This window comes from Manis pentadactyla, chromosome 1 (genome assembly GCF_030020395.1).
Source record: "Manis pentadactyla isolate mManPen7 chromosome 1, mManPen7.hap1, whole genome shotgun sequence".
Taxonomy (NCBI): Eukaryota; Metazoa; Chordata; class Mammalia; order Pholidota; family Manidae; genus Manis; species Manis pentadactyla.
The window spans coordinates 233,501,858-233,522,672 of record NC_080019.1 but is presented as its reverse complement, the minus strand read 5'-3'; the positions used below and the strand labels follow the sequence as shown (position 1 = coordinate 233,522,672).

Genomic DNA, 20,815 nt, shown 5'->3' with positions numbered 1-20,815 from the left:
AAGCCATGGAAGTCCCTCTGAGAAATAGTGGGGAGGAGCAGTTAATCTGAAATACCAGTACTCCGAGATACTACTTAAGACAGGCAGCCGCACTGGGTCAAGGCGGAAGAGAACGGCAGCAGAGTTCCAGATCAGGTCAGTTAAGGAACTGGTGTAAGTGCTCACATGGTTTTTTTAGAAAGCAAACGGTGTTTTTTTTCCCTCCAACTTCTGTCATAGTTTTAGTGTTCATGTAGTTTAAAAATGGCCTCATACAAAAACCTTGCACATGGCTGTAAGCTCAGGTATCAACAGAGGTAGTAAACAAAGCAACTCCTCAGAATAGGTTTCAAAATGGATCAAAGTGTGACTGTACATTCAAAACCCTAGAGCCACATAATCATCCCCAAAAGGAACTGTTTTAATTTTAAAAAGCTTAAAAACACAATGACAATGAAGCACTGATGTGCCGTAGGCATAGTCCCAAATCAGTGCTGACTTAAAGCTATGGCCTCTCTTTCCAAACTAGATGGGAAGCAACAGGAACAAGCAGAAAACCGCCAAAGGGCACTTTCCATGAGCCGTCCTGCTTCGTTCGCAGACCTCACCACTGGAAATGCTCCCTCTTCTTATGTGAGTCTTTTCTTCACAACCTTCAGTTTTTAAAGACTGCACCCTGTTGAACAAGAGGTGCCCATGTTCCCACTGGCAGGAGGGCCACTTCTGTGCAGCCTTTGCTTCCTCAGTGAGGGTCCTCCTTCCTGAAAGTGCAGAGAGCAAGCCGACACCTGCAGGGCCCAGGGCCCCGGGACTATTTTCACTCTGCTTGTGGAGTGGGGCCAAGAGTTTGCTGCATTTGTGCGTCAAAGACACAGCTCACTTTGGTTGTCCTTCTCAGTCAGCAAATTGCTCATAAAAAGCAAACTTGATCCTCTCTATGTGATGGCACAGTTTGATGGCGGGGCCCAGCTTTAGGTCCATGCATTCTTGAACGGTGGAGAGGGTAAGGAGCAACAGGGCCTGCCCATCAATCTCCTGTTAAAGCACAAAATACAAATTACCTATGGTGGGCACATGAATGGCAGCTCGACCATGACAGTGGCACCCACTTTCTTTGTTGATGAGCCCCTGTGCTTCCACAACTTTTCTCTTTAAACCAGCACCACACGTTTCCTTCTAAGGGCCTCTCTAGACCTCCATCCTCATCAGCCGTCAGAGTGACTTTTACCAAGGATAAGAATCCATTCTACAGTTTCTGCTCTTCAGAAATTCAGTAAATTAACTAGCCTTATAACCGGTATCTAATGTGCCAAAAGAAACATCTTTTTACAGGACTCTTTCTAAATCTTAGAGAAAATACGAACTGTAAGCTTCAATGATGTCCTACTCTGCAACATTCATAGAAGCCTGATAAGCTCTTCAAGGATGTTGAGTTTTGAATCTCCCCAATTATCAAAGTAAAATGTATTTCAATATTTACTTAGGGCCATGCACTACTTTAGAAAACTTGCCTTAAAATTGAACAGCACTTTAGAGCCTAACATATTACAGATAATAATTATTTCTTAAAACAGGTCAATTCATTATTTCAGAAAAGAGAAGAACAATTAAACATGACATGCTTGATTTTAAGCAATTTAAATATTTGGGGGATGGAAACAAACTCTCAGGAAAAACAGGAAAGTAATGATAATCTGCTTCAACTATGGAGAAAGTCAGATTAAGTAACCTTGTATTATTTTTCTACTCCTCAATAAAGGAATTACATTTTTTTCTTTTGGCTAGAAATACTTTTCCTAAGACTTGTAAATACATTGCTACTACATCCATAATTGTATGCTAAAGAGACATATTACTAAAAATGAAGGGTCTCTGTGATTACCTGGTCCAGGAATATTCTGGCTAGTGGAGCACAGTCGGTGGATCTGATGAACCGGACCACGTCTGCCACACTCCACTGCAGGGGGTTACTGCTCAGATGGAGCCTTTCAGCAACGTCAAGCCTTATTTCCTTCATGCCCCACAACAAAAGCAAACCAAATGCTGTAAGAGCTGTTTTATTCTAAAAACATCTCTCTCTATAAATTTACAACCTTTCAGACAGGATGGAGATAGTCGAAAAGACATGATTTCCCCCCAGCAAAGATGGCAAAGGCAGATACGCATTAGGTACTTGGGAAATGTTTCTTTTATAAGAAGAAATATCAATAGGGAAGAATTTATCTCAAAGTTTCAGCACAAATCATCTGTACAATTTAACAGAGAATACCAGACTTTAAAACCTGCCATTTGTTACTTGGTGGATTTGAGCTCACTCCCTGGCAGGGTGCTGAGGTGACCGGGCGGCACTTCCAGTGAGAGAAGGCTCACCTAGATTATCAGGAGGAACCACTTACTGCTTCTGTTTACAGAATGTACTTAAAAAGCAACCCAGTTTTAAAACACGAACTTAATTACCATTCTTGGAGCATGTATATATATGCTAGGTTATATGCATATATGTATATATTAAGCGTTCTAAACAAAATGGCTTCCCTGTAAGCAAAAGGATATGTAACTGATTTCTACAAAACCATGTTTATTATGAAAAATATCAAAAATAGAGCCTTCCCTAAATGACAGGCTACAAATACACTAGCAATGAAACCTTTTTTACTAAAAACAAGCAGCCCCTCTGAGAAACCCTCCTCCTGATAAGCAGTTGAGCTCCAAATAATCCTTGAAACCCAAGTCAATCATTGACTTTGGACTCTTAAAAAGAGACTTAGGAAATTCAACTGAGCTCTGTACTGGAATAAATGGAATGCCGACATCATTGACAATCAGATTCTAGAGGGACATTCTAGCGAGGAGACAAGACGCGCTGTTCTCCGACGGGCACCTTTGGTGAGGGCGGCTTGTTCTCATCGTCGGAAAAGGACCCGCCCAGAAGCTCGCGTTTCCTCCGCGGCGCGTCCGGAGGCAGCGGGGCCGACACCTCGCTCTGCGCGGGCGACGAGGAGCACGACTTCTTTTCCGACGCCTCCGACTCGTCCTGCAGCTCGTCCTGCGGCTCGGACGTACTGCCCTCGCTCAGCGAGTCGTCCCCTTCGTCCGCGTCGTCCTCATCCTCAGCCCCGCTTCCCTGCGGGGGGCGCAGACAAGTTCACGGACACTCAGGACCGACCCGTTCCCGGGCGCCTGCCTCGCAAGGGCGGCCTGGCGGCTCCCGCCCCCACGGGTGCCGCCGGATCTCCTACCTGCGGGGACCCCACCGGCGTGTTATCCACAGACGCGGACGAGCGTTTCTTCTTGTGAACAAAAACGTTCTTCCGCCTCTTTCTCCTCTTACTGGCTTTTTTCAGGGCACATGCTAAGTTGCTGTGCCCTCCAGGTGGCCTTCCAATTCTTTTATTTTTCTTCTTGCCGTAATAGTGTGCTAAATGTGAAAGACAGAAAAATTTGCTTCATTATTTTTGTGCACCTCAAACCAGGAGATTCCACTGGTATAGCAGGAAATAGGTACACTGTGTTTTATGAAGCCTTAGATTCTATTCAGTGGAATAAACTTAACTGTAAAGATCTTAAAGGTACAGCGTGATTAGTACTGACAGAAGCATAAACCTGAATAACCCCACCCCATCAGGACCCAGAACATCTGCGGGAACCTAGAAAGTTCCAGGATTTCCTGGCCAGCGCCCCTCACCAGAAGCAACCACTGTTCCACTTTCTGTCACTGCAGACGGGTTCTGCCTCATCGAGGGAACCATTCAGTGGGTACTTTTTTGTACAAGGTTTCCCTCACTCAGCATCATGTTTTACAGTTTCATGTGTGCTGTTGTATGAGTAGTTCAGCCTTTATGCTGATGAATGGCATTCTGTTACATGAATATGCCAGTTTATCTGTTCTCCTGTTGATGGGCACCTGAGCTATTCCCAGGTTTTGGCTATTATTAAGTTGCAATGAACATTCGTGTACAAGGACTTTAATGGGCATGTTTTAATTTTCGTGGGGTAAATACCGAGGAATGGAGTTGCTGGATCACATGCAGGATGTACAATTAAAGTTTAAAGAAACTGCCAAACGTCAAAAGGACTGTATAATGCGACACCCCACCAGCAATGTACACGAGATGTAGCTGCTCTACACCTTTGCCAACACGTGGTGTTGTCAGTCCTTTTTTCCTTTTTTTTCCAACTGCATTAAGTCTCTTTTTATGCCATTGCTAATCTCTTCCAGTTAAGCACTTCCGTTTGGAGGTGATGAAATGTGTAAGCAATCCACATCAAAGGCTGGCACTGTTCTGAGCGGGTCTTGCCCTTTACTTCACTCAGAATTAAGACTCTGATTCTTGGTTTTTACATTCCAGTCTCAGAAGTAGTTTTCATTGTAGAAATTATCTGAAGACAGTCTCACGCTTCTACAACCAGGGCCTAGCTTCTCTAGGTACAGTACACACAGGATGGATTTAAATATGTACTAAACTAACAGGCATTCTCTCAAATGAGTTTAAATGCATTTTTTTAGACAACCTACATGACATGTTTTTTTCTTTAAAACAATGCCTCTGCTCCAAATAATTCAAGGTCAAAATAATTGAAGAGCTCAAGAGGAAATCGGCCCCTCTTGTCTAAATCCTGCTGTTGTGTGGGTGAAAAGTAGGAGCCAGTTACGACAGGTGACAGCTCCAAACAGTCAAACTTATTAACACTCTTCCATTTCCAAACCATCCTTACAGAAAATCACGTATGGGGTTACACCATCCTCATGGTAGTCCAGCAGAGCAACACCCCATCTGGACTCCCGTTTTCATGAAAAAGAACTGGTGGTTTCTGAAATTGGCAAGGCTGGACTCTATTTGTCCTGCAGCCTCTGCCATAAAAGGTTTTACTCTTTCTGGTCTCCGTTCTTCAAGTTTGCCTTTCGCTGATTTCATATAGTCTGTGACGTACTTCTTGCAGGCTTCTTTTGCGAAGCTGGATTCCAGCAAGTGATGGTTCAGACAGTACCAACACCAGCGGTTTTTTGTGCTTCCTGGACCTTTGCCAGTGGGGGGCCTTAAGCAAAGGCACTTCCACTAATGAGCGACTCATCGGTGTTACGTTCTGCCCTAGGGACCATCTTCCCCTCCACCTCCAGGCATAGGCCGTCTGTGATCTCCAGATCTTGTAGATGTCGGAGAACATCTCAGCAGAGCTGATAAGGTCCATGTCGTTGGTCATGACGGCAGCTGGAGGGAGAGGACGGCTGAGCTTGCTTATTAACAGGAGCCTGGCACTCGGGTTGGTGGGAGTGGACAGATTTGGTCTTCTCATGTTAGCACATCTAGTGGATGTGTAGTAATTTCTCATTGTAGCTCAAATCTGCAGTTCCCAGAGGACCACTGACCTTGAACATATTTTTCAAGCACTTACTGTCCATTTGCGTATCTTTTTAGGTGAAGTTTCTATTCAGGTCTTTCATTTTTTTTTAATGTTTTCTCTTAAAAATTTTTTTTATTGAGATATCATTCACATTAACATAAAACCCATCTTTCTAAGGTGTACATAGTCATGGTGTTTAGTACAATCATTAGGTTGTGCAACCACCACCACCATCTAGTTCCAGAACATTTTGCTTTTATTTTTCTTTTTATTAAATTGGGGTGAAAGTCATATACCACCAAGTTAACCAATTTAAATTGTACAACTCAGTTGTATTTATAGTACTTACAATGTTGTACAACAACCAGCTTTCTCTAGTTTCAAAACTCCTCTTTTCATTGAGTTTTTGATATATTCTGGAGAGAAGTTCTTTGTTCGCTATATATATATATTAAGAATATTTTCTCCAAGACTGTGGGTTGCCTTTTCCTTTTTATAAACAGTACTACTAAAGAGATGCTCTTTACATCAGTGATGTTTATTAGTTTCATCCTTTATGTTAGTGTACTCCGTGTCCTCTCTAAGAAATCTTTGCATATCCCCTTGAGCACACCATCCTTGTTTCCTTCTAGAAGCTTTATAGTTTTAGCTTTTACATTAGGTCTACGTTACATCTTGAATTACTTTTTGTACATAGTGAGGTAGAAGCCAAGGACTTTCATTTTTGGTTTTTGATTTGGATATCCAGTTGTACCAGTGCCATTTGTTCAAAGAATTTCCTTTCCCCTTATTAAATTTCTCTGTCATCTCTGTTGAAGATCATCTAACCATATAGGTTTGGCTCTTTTTCTGGACCCTCTGTTCTGTCCTATTACTCTATTGGACTATTTCATTAATACCCAACCCTTGGTTATTATAGCTTTACAGTAAAATGTGAAATCAGATAGAGTAAATTCTCCAACTTTATTCTTCTTTTTCAGGATTGTTTTTGCTGTTCTAGATCCTCTGCATTTTCACATAACTTTCAGAATAGAGAGACAATTCCAAAAATGAAACATATATATTCTAGCTCTCAGTTATATATTAAAGTAATATCAAAATACAATGTAATAATAATAATAAAGAGAGAAATGTGGTATCCACATATAAATCAAGTATAAAAATCAAATGAATATTCATATTTGAACTGACTATTTATAGTTCATAATGCATGAGCAAAACCAAAAAGCTTCTGTGATGACTGCCCTTGTACTGTTCACCATGTAACTTATTCACTATGTAAGAATTTGTTCTCCATGTAAGGACTTGTTCCTTGTTACGCTTCAGAAGATTGGAGACTGACGAAAATTAGGCTTGGGGTGGATTAATGATTGTGCATTGAGCATTGACTCCCCTATACAGAATTTTATTGTTGTTAACAACCATTTGATCAATAAATATGAGAGATGCCCTCACACACACACACAAAAAAAGTACACACTTCCAATTGTAAAATAAATAACCGGGATGTAATGTATAGCATAAGGAATATAGTCAAAATATTGTAACAACTTGGTATGGTGATAGCTGGTACCTAGAATTATCATGTATATAAATGTTGAATCACTGTGTTGTACACCTGAAACTAATGTAATACTGTGTGTCAACTACCCTTCAATAAAAAACAATTATCTAAAAAAAAAAAAAAAAAACAATGTAATTTGAGGAAAAAAAGAATTCTAAAGACAATTAAGTCCATTTGACAGCATTCAGATTACTAGTTGGGAAAAATTATAAACATTCTCTCCTAAAATCTAGGCTAATTTCAACTTTATCATTGTGAAAAATAAATTCAGGCAAAAAGCATGAAAATATCTGCGTATCTTCCAAATCCTCAATGATGTCCTTGCATATGTACTTAATATGAACAGTTTATCTCACTTACCTACCAGTAATTACAATTTGGTAAACTAAGTGCTAAGTCTGACACGATAATAAACTAAGACAATCCTTGCCCTTAAGGGGTTTATAGTCCAGTAAATATAAATGGACATTACGAAGTTAGACACTTGCATGATTTTGTGATTCAAATGCTGATCAGAAAGCTGACTGTGGGTCCCTGGATCAGCAGCCTGAGTCATGTCTGGGAGCTTGCTGGAAATGCAGACACCTAGGCCCCAGATATCCAGAGACCTGAGGAGTCAGAACCTCCATCTGAATGAGATCCTTGGGTAATTTGCATGCTTAATAAAGTTTAAGAGGCACCAAATTACAGATACCTAAAATAAATCTTCAAATTTAACAAAAATCTTCCTTGTATTATTCCTCCCCAGTGACATCAGGCTTGTAGGATTTAAGGAAAGGCAGAATCATAATTCTGTCTTTGGGTAACAAAGCCCTTGACAAAGCTCCAGATGTGGAAATTTCATCCTATGTGACTTTTTTTTCAGTTTCACAAGGGCAGGAGGTAAGCAGTGAGAGGCAAAGGTATTGCTATTAGAGTTCAGAGAGGGTCTAAAACTACCCCACTCCTACGGTCTCTGCCCCGTCACCTGGTTGCTCCTCAGGCACTGAGCACGCTCCTGCCCCAGGCTGTGCCCTTGGTGCCCTGCATCCCCGCCCCAGAGTGCTCTGCCTCCGGGTCTGCACAGCTGGCTCCCCTGCTTCCTGCAGTTATCCACGCCAGTATGAACAGCACCTGCCTCCAAGCCTTCCTCATTCTCCTGCTTTGCTAATCTTGCTGCTTTCTCCTGCACACCGCCTCTCTCTCTGTATTTGTTCACTTGCTTAGTATCTGCACCCCATAGTAAAATGTACACTCAGCACAGACAGGATGTTTGCTTCACTGTCGTACCTCAGGGCCAGAACAGTGGTGGCACACAGCAGGCACATAATATTTGCAGATTGCATGACTGAATGACATTTCCAGTTAATTTATATCCATACTTGATATAAAAGTTGGCAAACTAGGGCCTGTGACCAAATCTGGCCCATGGATTGTTTAAGTGTGGCCCTCAAGCTAAAAATGGTTTTTACATTTTTAAAAGTATTCTTTAAAAAATGAAAATAAGACAACATAAATAAATAAATAAACAATATGCAATAGAGATCACAGCCAGAGACTAAGATATTTACTATCTAGCCCTTTGTAGGAAAAGTCTGTGTACCTCTACTGTAGGTAAATGTCTGAAAAATTAAAACTTTCCAGGATAGAAGGTAGGATCAGCTGTTATACTCAGCACATTTGAAAAACTTGACTCACTATATTTGGTCTTTGTAAGCACAGAGCAGTTCTCAGAACATGTATCCAGAACCATCCGCGGACCGAAGAGATTTGGACAGCACTCCAGCTTGATACAGGTTTGCCGGCAAAAGTCAGTCACCCGGTCTGCAGTTTTCACCACCTCGACAGTAGCCCGATAACTCTTTCCTTTGTATCTGCCACAGGAAGACATCAGACAACAAGTTTACTGGGCTAGAGACCACCCAGGGGAAAATCAGGTCTATTAGCAGACCTGAAAAATATTTTTGCTTCTCATAATATTCTATAGCCCTTATAGTTTGAGGACTCTGAAAATAAGTCCATGCATATTGTACTTAGGTTTATAATCCAGTAAGCTGACAACTAAAAGCTGAGGTTTTTAAATTAGCAAAATGAGGTTCTTGCTTTCTGGCTCCAGTTTGTGGTTTTGAGATAGTAACTTCTACATTAACCACTCAAGAAAAGTGCCTTTCACTGAGTCTTCACCCGGGGGCACGGCGCTCAGAGTGTGGTTCACGGACCAGTACAACCGGCCAACTGTCGCCCACCGCTGGTAAGACCAGGTCAAAAAACAAGAACTTACAACTGTTCACAGTAATTTGCAAAAGCAATTTTATGGGTCTTAAATCTAATAGCAGAAAAGCTGCTCTTGTATTTTATGTCCTGTATATTTTATATTTCTTATAACTCACTTTTACAATCTTTTATAAAAGTATTGGCCCAAGACAGGATGGAAACAAAAAAAGAAACTGAACCGGTCCTTCAGCACAAAGAGCTGGAGAACTGCTCAAGGGACCTGAGAATCCTCAGGTCACCTCTGGGAGCACAGAGGCCGTGACCCGTCACACGTGAGGCCGATAAAGGCAGGAGCTACTCACTTGGCTTTCAGGACCTCGCCGCATCCGTGCCACACGGAGTCCTTGTCCAGCTGCAGCTCCCGAAGGACACGACTGGGTTTATAGGCTGCGTTGATAAGTAAAGTGAGGACCTGGGTGCCATTATTAAAGCAGAAATACAGGTTGGGCAGGAGAAAAGCAGACTGTCAGAACCTTGCTATCCCCTAGAATATCATTTAGAAGATTAATTCTAGTCTTATTAACTAACAAATATTAACAAAAAAATAACATTGAAGATAGGACAGCTGAGCAAAGTTGCAAGTAAGACAGCAATCTTAAATATGCAAAAACATGATGGTCAGGAGAAGCAGCACCACGGATTAGAAATTACTCCAGCATCTGCTCTGCTCTGGCCTCCCCAGACCCTGCCTTGCGGCAAGGACTAAGGGCTGAAAAGCTCAACAGCCCTCACATCTGTGACCCGCAGTGCAGCATCCAGGCTGGGGGCCCTGCTGGCCCAGCAGACACACAGCGTTATTGGGAACCCCAGCTACAGCCCCTCGGTCTGGACTCCGTGCACACTCACCCCTGCACAGCACCCACACAGCCTCCAACAGGAGCCCTTCTCACTGCCAGGGGTGAACCTGCTATGTGGAGAGCTGTCTAGGTGAATGTCCCCCAGGGACTGAAATAATTAAGTCCCCAGGTCATTGTCCAAAACACAGGAAAAGTCAGTCACCTCGCATAAAACCCAGAGCTGGGCACCTATGGCCTGTGGACCCTTGTGTGAATGGGTCTCTCAGAGTGCTGTGAAATAAATTTTCCAGTTCTGCTCCACCCTTACCTCTCTGAGGACCAGGACACAGTTCCCAGGGCCCACGCACTGAGGCAGCTCCGCAATTCTCCCTTTGTTAAGATACGGCCCTGAGAAGCAACGGTGGTTGAAGTATATCTTTGGACAGCAGTATTTTCCATTAATCATAACTGGGAAATGAAGAGAAACAAATATTCAGAACGGAGTCATTTTCCACTCCATGTTTCCAAAGATGGATTACTGGGGGGGAAAAGCAGCATATCCACCATCACAGAAAGCTAGGAATTAAATATTTTGGGGCTTAACGAGTTGTCTGAGAGTGCCCTTGAAATACCTTATCCTTCCAACATCTCTACCACAGAGCTCACCACTCTGCTGAAATCCAGCATCCTGAATCATGTGCAGACTAACTCCTGGGTGAACTGGACACCGTTCCAGACCCCTGTGCTTCTATCCATAAAGGAACTGGTGCATTTACTGCAAGAACACATGATGATTCCTGGCGACCAGCCATCCCACAATCTACTCTGGAATACATCCAGGGGGTGATGGTGGTGATCATCATCCGGAACTACAGTTTGTCCCCTTAGCCCCACCAAACGAATGTGATGGCAGCCTTCAGTACCGTGGGAGCCCTCAGGGCTGCAAGTGCACTGGGGAAACACTGCGAAGTACCCTAAGCACTGCGGGGTTCGGCCTGGCCTGGAGGGCCCTGCCTCCAACCTCTTGGTATGAATACTATACCTCAATACAATGTTTTTTAATCCTCTCATAGTGGTTGGGAATTCAGCTACTGAATGTAAAAAATTCAGACACTAGAACACCTTCATTTTAGCACAGACAAGCTCTTCTAAGGAGCCGTGCGCCCAGCCCTGCTGCAGGACCCTGACGCACCTGGTGCCCATCCTTCACAGCCAGTGTGGTCTTAGCACAGGCCAGCGCATCTGCGCCCGCTTCCTCACTGGGCTCTGCCACCAGGTCCCCCACCTCGGGATGAAGGCACTGGTGCTCTCTGCTGTGGCAGGCAGTTGCAGCTGCCGCTGAGGCCACATGGGAGGTATCAATGTCTTACTTCTGTTTCAGAATTAAGAATTATAGGACTACAGAATTCTGTAGTTAAGACTAGTCAGTCTTAACTGGCTACATCAAAAATAAGCAGTTACCCCTATTTTTTTTTTACTTTAACTTTTGATACCAAATCAAAACCACAATACGATTATCACTTTACATCTGTTAAAATGGCTATTATCAAAAAGACAGGAAATAACAAATGTTGGCAAGGATGTGGAGAAGAGGAAATCCTCATGCATTGTTGGTGGGAATGTAAACTGGTATAGCCACTACAGAAAACAGTATGAAGGGTCCTCAAAAAATTAAAAATAGGACTAAAATATGATCCAGCAATTCTACTTTTGGGTTTTTATCCAAAGAAAATGAAACCATTAATTTGCAAAGATATATACACCCCTGGGTTCACTGCAACACTATTCACAATAGCCAAGAGAAGGAAGCAATCTAAGTGTTTGATAACTTCTTGATGAATTGATAAATGTGGTACATATACACAATTAAAGGTTATTTAGCCACTAAAAAAAGGAAACCCAGCCATTTGTGACAACAAATGGGCCCCTAGGGCATTATGCTAAGTGAAATAATTCAAAGACAGACAAATATCCTATGATCTCACTTATATGTGGGATCTATTAAAAAAAAAAACCTCATAGATACAGAGTACAGACTGGTTGATGCCAGAGGCACGAGTGATTCAAAGTTGCCAACAGAGTGGATCTTAAAAGTTCTTACCATAAGAAAAAAAATTGTAACTATGTGTAGTGACAGATATTAATCAGACTTTGTGGTGATCATTTCACAATATACACAAATATCAAATCATTATGTTCTACACCTGAATAATTGACTAGTATGTCAATTTATGTTATTATATGTTAATTTAAAAATAGGTAATTAAAAGAAGATATTTACTAATGCTATTCTGCTGGGTATTCAAAAGATACCATTATGATCAAGCAAGAGTTATCTTAGAAACACAAGGATGATTCAACATTAGAAAAATCTATTAATGAAATTCAGCATATTAGTAAGAAAGAAAAGTCACATGCAATGTGAAAAAAGTTATTTTGTAAATGTAAACCTATTTATAACCGAGGCTCTTAGAAAACTAGAAATAGAAGGGAATTTGTTTAGCAGTTAAATGCCAGTCACCTCTTTAATAGAGAAAGTTTAAATACCTTCTCTTGAATATCACAAGTAAAACAATGGTGCAACTATCAGCACACCTGTTAAACACAGAGAAAAGTTCTACAAAGAGTTATAAGGAAATAGACAAGTATAGAAAACTTGTTATTATGATAAAGGAGATTGTTAAAAAAAGAGTTACTCAGCCTGGACCTTATGCATAATTGCTGTAATGAAAATACAGTGTGGGTCGAAGCACAGGTTTTGAATTTGAGAAAGATCTGAGCTCTTGTGTGACTTCTCTGAGCTTTGACTTCTTTTCTTTTCTCAGTATTTAGAAAATGCCATCCAAATGCCTAATCTGTGCTAGAATACACACAGTCAATAAGCTAAGCACTGTACACCAGCAAAGGGGGAAGTCAAGCAGTTTCAGGGAGGGCCTAGATGACAGGCATGTTCTTCCAGCAAGGATCCTGTTTCATGCATCAGGCAGTGCCTCTGGGACAATGTTTTTCCTGTGCTTTATTTTTTTAATTGTAAAATATATATGAAGAATATCATATAATTATTAAATATAATTTATTTTATAATTTAAAAGTAATTATTAAACTAAATCCATCTTAGACAATTGTAACTCTTCAGAATTACAGTTAAGAGACCCTTGTATAAAGCCACACCTTGAAAGTCAAATGTATTGTTTAAATTATTTTTAGATACAGTTCATTTTAAGAAAATCAAGGTCCTCTTTTCTCTAAGACTCCACGCGCTTATACCCGAGTCTGTGGGGTTCAGCTCCTGGTTCTTCAGGCCCTCCTGGACAGTCCTCAAGGACGGCATTCTGGGTGACGAAAACACAACAAAACGGTGAGATAATTCTTAAAATCAGTAAAGTGTGGGGATTAGCTTCCCTCGAGTCTCAGAAGAAGGCAAATGTGGCAGATTGCAAAATTTATAACAGAAGGTGCTTCCCTGATCTTTTTTTTTTTTTTTAACAGTAATTGTTTTCAAAACCATGTACATGGCTTAACAAGCCAGCGTTCTGTAGATGGTACTGTGAGACTGCATGTTCAAACCCACTTTCTTTATTCATGTAACAAATTATAGAATTCCTTTTGGGATTCTCAAGCCACAAATAAGCTATTCTTTTTTTAATACTCAAAGAACAAAAATATTTTTTATAAAGGGCCTGTTTTGTCTTCCATCACAATTTCAAAATTAAAGACAAATTATGTTAAAACAGAAAAACAGAATTATGCTATGTGTGACAATCCCTGAAAAAGGCTAGTCTCTCATCAGAATACTTCCTGACCCAAACTTTGGACCCCCCCTGGTGACTAGTCAGGGAGAACCCGCGCGGGGTATTGGTCACTGCTCTCTCGCTTCTCCGCCGGGCACAGAATTCTGTGGCCTTTTCCTACTTCCATTATCAGTTTTATTCCTCACATAGCCACAAAAGCAGCTGTTAATTACATGGAATTTGTTATAGACTGAATGGTATCTCCTTAAAATCCACATGATAAAGCCAAACCCACCCCGTAACTGTGTCTGGAGACAGTTTCCGGAGGTAAGGGTGGGGCTAGGAACAGAAAGGTCTCCCCTGTCCCCTGGCCCCCCACGAGGACAGAGTGATGGCAGTGTACAGCTAGGAAGAAGGCCCTCACCGGGAACCCAGTCAGGCTGGCACATTGACCTTGGACTTCCCAGCCTGCAGGACTGTGAGAAAATAAATGTCTGTTGCTTAAGCCGCCCAGTCTGTGATACATAGGCAGCCGGAGCAAAGACAGAACTGAAGACCCAAGACACAGAGAAACTTTTAAGGCACTAATTAGCTGCTGCTCACAATCGGTGCATGGGGATACTCCACAAAGGTTCCTCGGTGGGACCCAAAGCCCCTTTAGCATGCCTTTTCTTTCAGAGTTCTCGTCTTCTACCTCAAGTGTTTTTTCACTGTGACAAATCATATTCCAATTTACAACTCTTGCTCCTCCTCAACAAATAGTATAGAGACTCTATTTCCTCTTACTCAAATGCCTTCAGACTCTAAAGCCAAAGAAAACTCAATTTGGGGAACATCTTGAGAATGTACTTTAACCTGTTATAAGTGATGCCATTTTAGAAATTGCATCTACTGCAAGAAAGAGATGTAAACTACCAAAAGCTGAACTAAAGGGTTATGCTTCCATCTGAGAAAATAACATGAGAGACGTATTCTCTAAGTTAATTTCTTTTTCTAGATATTCTAACTTTCAAATTCAACTATTTAAACATATTATTATATTACTTACTGCTTTTCTGGTTGAACCACTGCAATTTTCCTCTGTTTGTGTACTGTAAGAAGAAAACAAAAATACAAATGTCATGGAAAATAAGAAAGCTAAGGAAAAGTGATATGTGTATTGAGCTAACATTAGCATACTAAAACTGGGGTCTGTATATGTGTACTACCCAGTACTAGAAATAAGTGCTAATCGGTCTGAATATGTAGACTAAGGCACATTTTCTGGGTAGGAGTCTTTATACAAAGACCATAAATAGTTCTTTCAAGGCTCTCTAGGTGAATCAATTCCTGTGAATATTTTCTAATAAGCAGAAATAGATATTCAAAAGAAAAACTGGTTTTGACAAGGGCACCAAGACCATTCAATGGGGAAATTAGAATTTTTTCAACAAATAGTGCTGGGAAAGCTGACATCCACATTAATGGAACGGGACCCTTACTTTACACCATATACAAAAATTAACTCAAAATGGACTGAAGACATAGCTCCTAAACATAGGAGCTAAAACTATAAAACTCTCAGAAGCAAACACAGGGGAAAACCTTCATGACACTGGATTCGGGGATGACTTCTTAGCTAGGACACCAAAACCACAGGCAACAAAAGAAACAACAGATAAACCGGGCCACATCAAAACTAAAAACTTTTGTGCATCAAAGGACAGTATCAAGGGAGAAAAAGCAACCCACAGAATGGGAGAAAATATTTTTAAATCATATGTCTGATAAAGGATTCATATGTAGAATATGTAACAAATCCTACAACAACAACAAAAAGCCAATTAAGAAATGGGAAAAGAACCTTAACAGACATTCCTCCACAGAATGTATACCAACGCCAACAAGCACATGGAAAGGCCCTCAGCCTTGCTAGTCATTAGGGAAATGCAGATCAAGACCACAGGAAGATACACCCCTACACTCACCAGGATGGCCATTATTAAAAAAAAAAAAAAAACATAAAAATCCCCAAAAACAAACAAGCAGGCAAACACGAACAAAATAACAAGTGTTGGGGAAAACATAACCCTCAGACATTGCCGGTAGGAGTAACGTGCTGCAGTGCTGTAAGAAACAGGTGGCAGTTCCTCAGTGTCACACAGTTATATACTCAAAAGAATAAAAAACATGTCCAAATAAAAACGTGTAGGAGCATTATTCATAGCAGCTGAAGAATGGAAACAATTCAAATGTCCATCAAATGATGCATGGATTAAAACAAAATGTGGTACATCACACAACGGAATAGTATTTAGAAATATAAATGAATGAAGTACTGAAACACTACGGCATGGATGAGCCCTGAAGACACACTCAGGGAAGGAAGCGGTCACAAAAGGCCACGTCCTGAGATCAGCACACATAATGTAGTGGGGGGGACACGGGAAAGGCAGTGTACACAGAGAAGACAAGTAATGATTCTACAGCATCTTACTACACGACGGTGACAGCGGTGGGGTATGTGTGGGGGACTTGATGGTGGGGGGAGTCTAGTAACCATAATGTTCAAGTAATTGTACATTAACGGTACCAAAAAAAAAAAAAAAAGGCCACGTACTGTAGCATTCCAGCTATACCAAATGTCCAGAACAGTAAAATCTATAGAGACGAACAGCAGATGGTCACTGCCGAGGGGTGGGCGTGGGGAGGTGACTGCTGAGGGGCACAGGGCTTGTCAGATGATGAAAACGTTCTTAAACTGACTGTGGTGATAGTTGCCCAACTCCATGAATATATTAAACACCACTGAATTGTACACTTTAAAAGAGCAAATTTTGTGTTATGTAAATGATAAAATGATACCTCAATAAAGCTATTTTTGAAAGGGGAAGTGGGATGGGATGCCACTTTAAGGTAAAGTTACAAGAACACTGGCTTCCATCTCCCTCCACCGCTCTGACGGACACCAACGACCAGGCTGTGAGCTGTGCTATGACGAGGCCCACGTGGCAAGAAATGAGGGAAGCGCTGACCCACAGCCGGCAAGGAACTGAGGCCCTCCACCCAGCACCCAGCACCTGCGCAAACCTGGGAGCTGCGCCCCGCTGGGCCTCAGATGACCAGCGCTCTGGCTGACCCTGCAGAGTGGCTGGCACAAGGGAACAAGTGCTTGTCTCAACAAATGGTTTCTCAGGCACGAACAGAGAACCGAACATTCTGTTTTTCTGGGAAATGTCCAGATTCATCCTAATTGGTTCTCAACAGATTACTTAGCCATCCACCCTCTGAGCCAGAAACAGTTACCTCGTGCCCGGCGAGGAGCACTTAGCGGATGGCCATTGGACTCACACCAGCCCAAAGGAAAGATGTCCATGGAATCCACACTCACAATACACTCAGGTATGGGCTTCTTAGAACCTGTGCAGATAAGAGAAACATTTTTAGGCCACTAAATAACCTTCTTCATTACCACTTCCTAGATAATCGGACACTATGGCAATAATACAGCACAGATTCTCTTGAGCAAGTTCCTGTTACGCAGAAGTCATACTTTTCCATGTGTGACAAACATTAAGAAAAAAGTAAACTGTCCCCCATAAAGACCAAAATGGGTAGTGAATATACAGGGTGACCCCTAGGTATGGAACAGCAAATAAGCAACTGGAACCAGTAAGTATCATTCAGATGGTTGACAAACAGTCAATTCCATAAAATAACATGAGCAGAACACAATTCAATATTCAATGAGAACATTCGTCCTGGTCTTCAGGAACAAGCCAGAAGGGAGACCAGTGAATTCAAATCGGGAGGTGGTGCAGTCAAGCTGACCAGCAGGGGGTTGCCTCAGTCTGTATTCAGCACAGCCCTTGGCATCTGCATTAAATGCCAATTCTACAAACCAGAAGAACAGGTACTGAGTCCATCTGGCAGCAGAATAAAAAAGAAACCCAGGCCCTGCGAGAGCCGCAGCACTGACTCCTCACACCTGTCTGATTGCTGAAGTGGCCTCCAGAGCACCCGAACTACCTTACGTGCTTTTAGGTTCTGTTTGTTGGGGGCAACCAAACTGTTACCTTTTGAGTAAACTAGGTGTTAATGCTCACATGTTTCAGTCACATCAAATACGTGCTATTTGACTTACAATTTTCCCTTCATGAGAACAGGGGACTCTGTAGAAGAAAGCTTTGTACTCCATTGATTTCCCAAAATTTCAAAGTTAAGGACAGGAAGATAAATTTTTAGCTTAGAATCTTGCATTACAAATTAGCAGTCTCTGAACAAGGCCCCCACGCTAACCAAGTTCAGAAGCCATGTGTCAGAAGCAAACAGGCCAGGCAAAGAACAGCGGCTCTGAAGGCTTCTCAGGGCTGCTGGCACTTACCCTCCAGCTGGAGCCACAGGTAGGAGCCCCTCACTGCAGTAATGGTGGCAACGCACACTTCTTCAGGGGAAAGAGGGTTCACGGCCTCCAGCTTCATGTTCTCCTTAAATCCATGCTCAGAAACGGACTAAAAAATCAATGAATCAAGTCCAAATATATACTCAGGATTGACTCACATGCTCATCTGAGAGCCCTTTTCCAGGTAATATTTAATCCCAGAGTATCATGTGAAAGCCCTAAGTTTATTTTGCTTTGTTTTGTTTCTTAATGAAGTAAAGGGAAAATGTCAGTCTCTCGAATGTCACAGGCACCATGGTCTTTGAGGCCAGATACGCTGCTTGACTGCTTCCTGTGTGACCTCGCTCAGGCTGACCTCTCTGCTGCGTCTCCACGTCTGTCAGACGACACTGAGAACACCAACCCACTGCATTACTCTGAGGTCTCCAAGGCTCTGTGCCCTGAACCAGGTGGTTTGCAGCCCCTGCTGGGTGGCTCCCCTTCCCATGAAGGGCCCCACCGCATAGTAACCTGCCTGCTCCCCTCTACGTCTATCATAAAAGGTGGTCAGGAGAAATAATGCTTATGAACAGGGGAAAGGGTCATTTAAAATAAATATGTTTCACACACGTCAAGCTTCTGGGTCCAGGTGGAGAATGAAACCTCTGTCTTTGACTATTCTCCTTCCTTCTGACCAAACCAGGCTTTTAAGAGATAAATCTACTAGGATGAATCTAACAGGCGAGAAGACAAGGGCAGTGTTTCATAAGCTAAAATTTACAACAGCGTCTAGGACTAACTTAGCACATTAAAGGAAGGTGGGTCTAAGCTGGCAGCGAGGCAAGCTGGGAACTGGCGGCAGCAGGCACTGGGCAGCTGGAGGCGGAGCAGCAACAGTCCAAATACGAAGACCGACTGAAAACATTTAAGCAGCATTTGGGTCCTCCAGTCCACACCCCAGGGCAACTGACCTATCCCACCCCTCAGAGGACGACATTTATTCCCCAGAGAGATGAAACACAAGCTCTCAGGAGGGAGGACCCGGGGCTGATGGACCACAAGCAGTGCCCCAATGGGGTCTGCACGTGGAAGGCGGAGAGGGCCAGCTCACACCTCCAGCCCTCAGGCAGGGACTCAACGAGACTCGGCAGCCATATGACGAGCGCACAAAAACCCCACGAAGATGTGCTAGGTGTCCCCAGAGGAAGGCCAGCCAGACCCCACCCTCGGGGAGGTTCAAGGTTGGCAAGCTGCGCTCACGTGCCCAGAGCTTCCCATCAGCTCTTTCAGTCTCCCATTCTCAAATACAAGCCAACAACCAAGAATCAGCAGACATCTAAAGATACGCAGGTCAGAGACCCAGACAGACAGAACAAGACTTGGAGAGGTGGTGGGTGCCCCTTTCTTGGGGAGAAATCATGACGCGAGAAAGACCCTCCCCCAGGCAGGCAGTTAAAGTCCTCTGAGTGCTAAGAGAAACTACCACACCCTCCCACCGAGAATTGGGTGCTACTGAAAACTAACACTGAGAACAGAAATAGTTCTGGAAAATAAAAAACACGACATTAAAAATTAGAAACTCAAAAGGATGGTTGAAAGATAAAGTTTAGGGAATTACTGGCAAGTGAAGCAAAAAGGCTAGGAAACAGAAACTGGAGAAGAAAGGTAAGCACAGCAGAGGTCTGATCTAGAGGACCAGCACTCAAGGAAAAGGAATTCCCGGGAAAGAGCACATGGAAGGGAGGGAGCCACAGGGACGGAAGGGTGGGTCCCCGCACAGAGACGCGAGGCTCTAGAGAGCACGCACTCAGAGAGCCCAGAGCATGGATGACAGCAGGCCCAGCACAGCCCATCACTGCAGACTGGGGTGGCACCGTGGCTCTGAAAGCTCCCAGGGAGGGAGCGAGGCAGGTCACCTCTGAAAGATCAGGAATAAGAATGGCTCTGAACTTCTCAACAGCTGTACTGGGTAGCAGGAAGTAACTGAGGGATGTTTTTAAAATTCTCAAGTAAAGAAACTTCCCACCTAAAATTTCACAGTTGGCCAAACCACCAATCAAGTTAGTAGAATGAAGTCATTTTCAAACATGTAAAGTCTACAGAAATTTACCCTTGCATCCCATTTCCAGAAGCTGCTGAGAGAGGAGCTCCATCAAAACAAGGGAGTAAACCAAGGAAGGGGAAGCCTTGAGATGCGCAAAACAGGAATCCCAAGTCCCAAGGGGCGAGGAGATCCCTAGGGTGGCGCTGAAGGGCAGTTCCCAGCAAGCCTGAAGAACAAACCACCTAGGGGGAGAGAACAGAGGCTGCTAAGTGGGATGCTGCTAAGAAAACTACTAGAACTGACAGACTTCCTACATCAGGGTATCTGAGCAGCCACAGCCATGAGGAAAAGAAAACATGTCTAGGAACACCTTGTACCTTAACCCTTTCACCCTAAAATACAAGGAGATAACTTCAATTAGAAAAAAACATCCATAGGTCGAGTTGGACCCAAGAGACTGTAGGGAAACACTGCAGGGCAGCTGCATGAGCATCGGGCTCCAGGCACGGCCTGTGAGGCAGGCTGGGGACCTGGGTTCTCCAGCCACCTCACTCAGGCCGCCTGAAGGGGATGGAGCCGCAGCAACACGCACTGACGGCAGAACTCGGGACACGTAGAGGTGGTGGGTGCCCCTTCTTGGTCCTTCTGAGCTCTTACCCAGGAGATGGCCGCCCTCCTCCACACACCAACATGAAACTATAGCTGCTAGTCAGAATAATAAAACTTTCAAAACTAGAAAAACTGAGCCAGAACAGGTGTAGGCAA

General features: G+C 42.9%; 1 protein-coding gene and 1 pseudogene across 6 annotated transcripts in view; both read right to left on the bottom strand.

The window, feature by feature from the left end:
* Positions 1 to 379: 379 nt before the first annotated feature.
* The window catches only part of SFMBT1 (Scm like with four mbt domains 1), a 117,980-nt gene continuing 97,544 nt past the window's right edge, over positions 380 to 20,815 (bottom strand). For all 6 annotated transcript variants that reach the window (XM_036877671.2, XM_057486528.1, XM_036877669.2 and 3 more), the window contains 11 exons: positions 18,010 to 18,136; positions 16,932 to 17,045; positions 14,695 to 14,737; positions 13,183 to 13,247; positions 10,244 to 10,383; positions 9,442 to 9,551; positions 8,564 to 8,739; positions 3,219 to 3,397; positions 2,861 to 3,103; positions 1,862 to 1,990; positions 380 to 1,014 (listed from right to left, as the gene is read on the bottom strand). In XM_036877671.2, the coding sequence (XP_036733566.1) occupies positions 874 to 1,014; positions 1,862 to 1,990; positions 2,861 to 3,103; positions 3,219 to 3,397; positions 8,564 to 8,739; positions 9,442 to 9,551; positions 10,244 to 10,383; positions 13,183 to 13,247; positions 14,695 to 14,737; positions 16,932 to 17,045; positions 18,010 to 18,136 (1,467 nt within the window). In that variant the 3' untranslated portion in view covers positions 380 to 873. The remainder of the gene's footprint in view (positions 1,015 to 1,861; positions 1,991 to 2,860; positions 3,104 to 3,218; positions 3,398 to 8,563; positions 8,740 to 9,441; positions 9,552 to 10,243; positions 10,384 to 13,182; positions 13,248 to 14,694; positions 14,738 to 16,931; positions 17,046 to 18,009; positions 18,137 to 20,815) is intronic.
* LOC118908383 (translationally-controlled tumor protein-like) lies at positions 3,405 to 6,405 on the bottom strand (annotated as a pseudogene).